Source organism: Lactuca sativa, chromosome 9 (genome assembly GCF_002870075.4).
Source record: "Lactuca sativa cultivar Salinas chromosome 9, Lsat_Salinas_v11, whole genome shotgun sequence".
Lineage (NCBI taxonomy): Eukaryota > Viridiplantae > Streptophyta > Magnoliopsida > Asterales > Asteraceae > Lactuca > Lactuca sativa.
Window position 1 is genome coordinate 165,339,673 of NC_056631.2, and position 8,478 is coordinate 165,348,150.

Consider the following 8,478-nt stretch of genomic DNA (forward strand, 5'->3'; position numbering starts at 1 on the left):
CTCAATATAATGATGCAGAGGCTTGCGAGCTGAGATAATGAACCAAAACACTATTTCTTCTTATTCAAGGCTAAAAATCACCAAAAGGAGCTTACAATATCAAAAATGTGGCTAGGATTTCTTGGAGAGCAACAGGTAGGTGATGGAGGATGAGGGTGTGCAAAAACCTAGCCCTTACTTCTCTTAAATATGGTACAAATACCTAAATTAGGGTTAAACACTCAGCCAACCGTCACGTCCTGACCCCATGCTTGTTACGTCATGACACACAAAATGGATGAACAATTTAGTCATCGATGGCCACGTCGTGATGCATCCTTCATCACGTCGTAACCATCACATGGTCCATATTTTTACATATTTAACCGCCCAACACATAAATGAATCATTTGACTAGAATGCATGTTACAATTTTTACCTAATATGATATAACCTTATTTAACTATGTATTTTAGGCCATTATTAGTATATTTGAGTAAACATGTTATATTTTAAGATATATGATACTTAATATGATTTGAAATGTTCAATTACATTTAAAATGAGAGATGGGATGAAAAAGGAAGAGAAAGGAGCTAAAAAACACAAAAAGATGTTGTTGGACAGCTTGACCCTCGTCAGTGTTTTGACCATATCTCATGACTCGTAACTTAGATTGACGATATTCAAAATGTTTCGAAAACTAGACAAAATTTTGGATGACTTTCATGTTTATGCCAAATTTTGATTCCCAGTTATCACGACGTGGCAAAGCCATTCCCACAACGTGTCGACATTAGGAATTTCGTGGACGCGAATAAACCATCTCCAACGGTATGGCAAGCCTTTCTCCACGCCGTGAGCCTGTAACAATGTTGAAACACATAAATAGAACAAAAAGTTATCCATAATGAGATATCTTCAACGCTAATTTGTTTCCTACGGAAATAAACCTCAGATTTGCTGTTTTGAGGGTCCAGAAGGCGACCGAAGGTCGTTAACCTGATATGGAGCAACGATCTGAAGGATTTGAGAGTGCATTCATGTAGGGAATCATTCAATTTGCTTTTCTGGTCATGATTAGTATTCCTATTGTATTCCTTTTGTTTTTACTTTCTAAATTTGGGTGTTAAAACCAGTTGCTTTCGTTTGGAGCTAGTAGATGGAACTTGATTATTTGTGTTGATTTCAATGATTTTGGATTTTATTAGTTTGATTATTAATTGTGTTTGACTGATCATCACATATCACGTTAAATTTATGATTTTTATTGCCTATTGCTGAGTTATGTGTAGTTAAGAGGACCAATCTAATTACATTCACTTGAATCTTAATTAGTTTATGATCATTAAATTGTTAGGACTAGAGATTGATCAAATCCTAGGGTCAGGTAATATTAATCTATTACTTTGGTTGTGTTAGAGAGCTTAGGTATCCGTGATATGCTTCGATTGATTGTCATGACCATTGATGAGAAATCACTAGATTGTATCATTTATAATCCGAATATATTAAATTAATTATGTCTTTACTAATTACATGATCATTGTGTTAGTTGTTCATTAATTATTAGTACTATGAAATCTGATCAAGATAACTAGTAACATTAGAATTTGGTAACCAACTAATAGATCCGTTGCACTGTTAATAAAGTTAACCATGATTTTGAGAAGTAACCCAAACTAAACCAAAATACTTGAAGTGATTCATTTCCAGTCAGTTTATCTAATTACTTTAGTTATTACTTTAGATTTAATAATAAAACCCTTCTTTTGTTTGGTATAACCTATAATAAAAAAGTATAATATTAATTCACAATTGTTCCTATTGAGTTTGACACCCTTGCTTATCAAAACTAATATATTCGACCAGGTTCATTGCCTGTAAGGTGTGGTTTAAATACGATAGACTATGAATTATAAATAAAAAACTAGTGCATTAAAAATGCACATCCCTATCTAAATGATTAACTTTTCAAAAGAATACCCATAAACGGGATGTTACAATGCAATTTTTATGGGGGAGTGGTCTAGACCTAATATAAAAAGTCTCGCTAGAATCCCTAGGTGTTTTCATATAACTTCAGGCTTGAAAGTAAACTTCCACAAATCTAAAGCTTTTGGAGTCGGGGCTTCATAAAATGCAACAAACGAGTGAGCTAATCTGTTGGGATGTGAGACTGGAATTCTACCATTCAATTACCTAAGGGTTCCAGTTGGAGCTAATATGAACTTTATAAAGAACTGGGATCCTATTGTGGCTAGATTTAAATCAAAACTTTCAACATGGAAGGCCAAAAAAATATCGTTCTGAGGGAGACTCACACATATCGAATCGGTACTGGGTAATCTACCCACCTATTACAAAGCTCCTCGCGGTGTGATTAATTCTCTTGAGAAGATTAGAAGAATCTTTCTTGGGGGGGGGGGGGGGGGGGGGAATGCGAAGAAAAATAGATGATTAAATGGATATCAGTGAATAAGGTTACAACACCTAAAAAGAAAAGTGGAGTGGATTATTTCTCCCTTTTTATGCTTGTAATTGTTTTCTCAATTGTCATTTATGTATTGTTGCTCTCATGCGGGCTAGTTTCATGCTGGTCTTGGTTTTTTCTATTAATATATTTATCGTTTACAAAAAAAATGGTTTTCAAAAAAAAGTTGAACAAGTTTAGACGGTTTAAAATTTATATAGGTAACTTTTTAGCACGGATTTGGGTTAAAAGGTGAATATATTTTACCTTTTTATTTTATATATATAGTTAATGTAATATATTTAATTGTAAAAATTATATAACGAAAAAGGATTTATTATTTTTAATATAACAATTTATGCTGTTGTAACAATTTATATAAACCTTGAATGTAATCATTTAGATATACCATAAATAAGGAGTTTCAACCAACTCAATTTTATTTATGATCAAATTATAAACCAACTTATTTGATTTAAATGAGTGCAACCTGACACCTATATAGATGCTTATAAATATCACCAAACAGAATTTTACTAATATGTTTACAAAGAAGACGTCAAGAACAAATATATATGAGGTTATGTGTCGATAAATACCATCCTTCTCTCCAATTAAAATATTGTACAGCTTTATTTCCCATCAGACGAGACCCACAAATGAAAATGTATAATATGCAAAGTTGAAACTTGAAAGCGACAAGAAATAAAAATTATTGATGAGAATTGGATAACATTCTTGGATTTATAGAAGGAAAGATCATTAGATTTCTTGCTTTCTACCACTTCTTTTTAGACTATAAGCTTTCTTTTGTTAAAACAATGGAGGGGCATCGAAGGGTGGTTTGTGGTGCAACTCAAACAATCGGTTTGCTTGCGTTCATCTACTTGTTTTACACTCAATCATCTGCATTCAACCCCATCAAATTTTGCTTCGGTATGTTTTAGTTTTTGAGTTTTATCTAAATTTCGTATACGAGATGTCCTTGTAGATATATACTACATGTAAGAGATCTGTTTGAAGTTTTGTGTATCTTTTAGGAAATGGAAATTTGTCTGCTACATTAATGGATGGAGTTGGCGTTCTTGAAGATGACTTTCAACCATTTCTTAAATCCCTTGTAGGTTAGTTCTCATTCGTGCCTCTGATTCAATCACACAACTCACTAACCACCACCACCACCACCACCACCATCTGCCGCCACCATTGTGACCACCACCACCATGTTTAAAAATGTGGTATATATGATTAGCATACGACAAGAAGTCAAGAACTATAAAAATTGGATACTAAATACAGTAAACTCTAAAAGACAAATATTTGCCAGCAAATAAATGGATTTATGTGGCCTACTGCTTTTTACATTAAATCGTGTAAGCATCTAAAGTAAATAGAAACTCATCTTTGGTAAAAAGATGGGAAATAGTTGGTTAGTTGTGTTTGTGTGTTCAGATTATTTTTTTATTTGTATCAATTAAATAGCACTACGTTTTCTTTAGTTACAACTATGCATTTACAATGCCCCTTAAACTAAAATCGTACCAATAATTGCAATTATATGACTAATAAAGATTAAATCACATTTTTGTTTGTGTTGAAACACAGGAGATTATGATCTACGAAATCTTGACACGAGTGGCTTCGCTTGTGATGCTACACTTCACCCATTGGTTTGTGTAGCAATTAATCACGTAAAGATAGATATCAAAACCATGGAAATTTATACGTCTACTCGATTCAATTCAACTAATTCTACCGATTTTTTGGTTAAAGAGGAGGAAAACATTGTACAAGTGCGTCCATATGCATGGCACCAATCTGATCTCTTGAAAAATGTAACTCCGGTCAAGTTCCTCCGTGAACGACAACAAACTCCGGCAAGATATTGTGAATACAACCATAAAGTTCCAGCAGTTGTCTTCTCATCCGGTGTCTTCGCTGGAAACATATTTCATGAATTCAATGAAATCATAATCCCATTATTCATCACTTCTCGACTATTCAAATCACGAGTTCAGTTCATTTTCGTTGATTACAACCCTTATTTGGTAGAGAAGTTTAAGCGAATTTTCACGAGCTTATCGCAATACGATGTCTTGAATCCAATGGTGAACAAGAGCATTCATTGCTTTCCCGGAGCTGTGGTTGGTCTCAAGTTCCATAACTTTTTAGCCATAAATCCGTCTGAAGTTCCCAAAGGGAACTCCATTTTAGAATTCAGAACGTTTCTCAGAGCAACGTATGGTTTGACGAGCATGAATGTTTCCGAAACGGCTTCTGCAACACCGAAGTTGCTTCTTGTGTCTCGCCGGAAAACAAGGTCGTTCACCAACGAAGATGAAATGGTCGACATGATGGAAGAATTAGGGTTCGTGGTAGTGGTGGTGAGGAGTAACAAAAAGATGTCAAACTTGGATAAATTTGCAAAGCTAGTGAGCACGTGCAGTGTTCTCGTCGGAGCTCACGGCGCCGGGTTAACAAACCTGATGTTTTTGCCGGCGGGAGCGGTGGTGGTTCAGGTGGTGCCATTAGGGTTGGAGTGGCCTTCAACGGTTTATTATGGTGAGCCGGCATCCCGTATGGGGTTGCATTACTTGGATTATAAGATTGGACCGGAGGAAAGTTCGCTTATTGACTCGTATCCACGTGATGACCCAGTTATTTCGGATCCAGGATCCGTATTCGCTAAAGGGTATAATGCTGGAAAGGAAATGTATTTAGATAGACAGAATTTAAGGGTTGATGTGAATAGGTTTAAGGATACTCTTATTGAAGCACTTAGACTACTCGGACAAACAACCCCTTCAGCCAAACGATGATGCTTTTAGAGGAATAATTTTGTGGGTTAATTTTATTATTCTATTTAAATTGATATATGGTATTCATAAATGTATAATATTTTATTGTTATACAATTTTTCCTAATTGTAATACTTTTCGGACCTTTTGGTGGAGTCTTTATGTCTTGTTTAGAGATGGCAAAAAACCCCATACCCGATAGGGAATCCGAAACCCGCACCAGTTTTGACTGGGAAATCTCCGATTTGACCGGGGATGTGGAATCCCCGAATAAAAAAAGTGAGGATGGGGATGGGGATAACCCTAATCCCCGACTCTAGACCCGCCTATGATATCTATTAATATAAAAAACAATAAAAACATATATTTATAGTACAATTTACAATATATAAAACTTGATCCAAAGTAACCTAACTCTTAGTAATTACTTGGTTGAAATTATATTTTTTTTTCTTTTATCTAATTTAAATTTGTGTATAATTTTTTTTATCTATTTGGTTTATCTATTTTACCTCAAATATCACTCTGATAACTTTTTTCTATTTGATTTTTCATGTATTTATTTAAATTTGGTAGAAAATTTGTTTATATTTTTTATGCAATCTATGTATATTTTTATATTTTATAAAATCTTTAAACTTGTGCTGGTAAAATTGAAATTTAAAGCTTTTCTTTACGTAAAAGTTTTCATATTAAATAAGAAAAAGAAATCCCCGATTTCCGTTGGGGATGGGGATGAGAGTTTATTTATATTCCCCGATGAGTATGGAGATGAGGATGGGGATTGGAATGAGAACTCGGGGATGGGAATGAAAATTGGGGTCCCTGTATTCCCCTGTTGCCATCTCTAGTCTTGTTCAATAAACACAATTTCGTCCTAATGTGGATATAACAAGGGCAATCCTTCATGGCCCAATAATCTTAGGGACCTATAAGTATTATTGAAATTCTAATACATGTATATAAAATCATTAATTGTAATATGTGATGGTTAATATTAATAAATTTAACCATCATCTTGGAGAAAGGTAACGTAAGACAAATTTTTTTAGCTCATAAAGAAATCATACATTAGTTTCTGACGCTAAATGCGTTCCAAAAAGAGAACCTCATTATAATGAACGCCAAAATTACATCTTTTGCAATTAGATTGCTATCATTTCGAAAAAAGAAACGACAATCTATATTTTGGAAGAAACAATCGTCTTTATATAAAAGATTAACCGTATATAGTCGATCTGCCATTGCAATGGACATTATGGAGTATATATAAGCATAAAAAGGTCAATCTATGGTTCAATTGAAAAAATAAAAAAAGGTTGAGAATGGAGGAATCATTCTCAGCCACTTATTTTATCTAAGCATAAAAAGACACGGTGACAAACTTGTAAATATGATAACAACCTTCAATCTCAAATACGTATTTGTAGAGAATTAGATTACAGTTCAAAACCATTAATCGTTCATCATCCAAATTTCTTCTCCAACTTTCAACAATTATCCAGATTTCTTCAATTAAACCATCATCAACATCATCCAGTGCTAATCAATCATCGATCTTCGTCAATAATCAACACGATTCAACAGTTAACAACAAAACTTCATTTTTGGTTCGTTTAAATTAACCTTTAATTGTGCTTGAATACGATCAGGTCTTCAACATCTATGGTTAATTATACTCCTAGCGTTTTTAGATCAACATCATCGATAATCAACAAAAATTCACTTCATATCATTCATTCAACATCGATTATCAAATAAAACTTCAAAATTGAGGTTAGAAAAAGATCAAATCGTTTTTTTTTTGAAAAATTTCATACAATTCTCTATCAATCTACTCTTTTGTAAGATTTAAATAGTCAAAATATCATGTTTTTAATATTTTTAAAAAAAGTTAAATTGTATGCACTCAAACTATTTAATGAAATGCATAAACTAAGATACCACGTTATATTCATATATGAATATGTTTTCTCAGTATATGATTATTAAAACAAAAAAAAAAAATATAGAAATCTGTATGTTATTCATATGTGAATAACATATAAAAATTATATATATTTGTGAAAATACCTTATAATATTCATATGTAAATATATTGTGTAATATACATATGTGAATATACTGTGTAATATTCATAAGTGAATATATCATCTAATATTCACAAATGAATATACTATGTAATATTCACATATGATATACCATGTAATATTATGTAATATTCAGATATGAAAATATTATCTAATATTCATAAGTGAATATATCATCTAATATTCACAAGTGAATTACTATGTAATATTCATAAGTGAATGCATCGTCTAATATTAAAATCTGAATATACTACGTTTATTATATGCTATATTCATATATGAAAGATACTTAAATTGTAAAAAAAAAATTAATCATAGTTTTTATTCATAACTGAATAACGAATGTACTGTAGTAAAAAAACATGATTTATTTTTATTCACTTATGAATAACGATAGTTGAAAATATAAAAAAAAAATATTTTATTTTATCTTAAAACTATATCAATATGGATGTCTATTTGTAGAGAATAAAAAATCATGAATTTTGGTATATTTAGAATCAGTTTTCGGTAAAAATAGCTTCTTAAAAATTAAAAAAAAACGAAAAAACTATGTTTTTGTATATATTAAGGTAATGAATAGCATAGTTTAAGGAAACATGTTTTGTTGGAAAACACATGTCTATTCCTTTCCTATTTCTGCTGGTACGACGGAGGCTTTTGCTGCAAAAATAAATGAGTGGCTGATAATGATTCCCCCATTCTCAACCTTTTTTTTCTCAATTGAACCCTCATATATATATATATATATATATATATATATATATATATATATATATATATATATATATATATATATATATAGGGTTAGAATTAAATATGAATTACAATTATTATATGAATGTATGACCATTTCTTATCCATTTGATTTATAAAAAGGAATGGATGTAATTTGAGGGTACATATGATTAACATAGGATAGCATGTAGTATATAATTACCCTTATTTAATTATAATTGTATTTTAGTCTATTAACTTATATTTAAAAAGGAAAGATTACTAATTAATTTCATAATTTAATGAGCTTTTTATTAAATACTTAGTTATATTATTTTACAAAAGTAAACATGGATAATTAAACATCATTTAAAAAAAATATAAGTCCATAAAACTATCTTCATACATGCAATAGATTTCA

The 8,478-nt window shown here is 31.5% G+C and overlaps 1 protein-coding gene across 1 annotated transcript; it reads left to right on the forward strand.

The window, feature by feature from the left end:
* The first annotated feature begins 3,104 nt into the window (after positions 1–3,104).
* LOC111889696 (xylan glycosyltransferase MUCI21) lies at positions 3,105–5,395 on the forward strand. The gene is made up of 3 exons (XM_023885840.3): positions 3,105–3,388; positions 3,493–3,576; positions 4,058–5,395. Exons 1-3 carry the CDS (start codon positions 3,274–3,276, stop codon positions 5,269–5,271), a joined length of 1,413 nt encoding a protein of 470 aa, XP_023741608.1. The 5' UTR covers positions 3,105–3,273; the 3' UTR covers positions 5,272–5,395.
* The last annotated feature ends 3,083 nt before the right edge of the window (positions 5,396–8,478 follow it).

Bases quoted from the DNA above. Each gene is read 5' to 3' on its own strand.
- LOC111889696 (XM_023885840.3), top strand. From the start codon at position 3,274: ATGGAGGGGCATCGAAGGGTGGTTTGTGGTGCAACTCAAACAATCGGT. The intron at 3,389-3,492 runs GTATGTTTTAGT...TGTATCTTTTAG, and splicing joins CCCCATCAAATTTTGCTTCG to GAAATGGAAATTTGTCTGCT. The intron at 3,577-4,057 runs GTTAGTTCTCAT...GTTGAAACACAG, and splicing joins ATTTCTTAAATCCCTTGTAG to GAGATTATGATCTACGAAAT.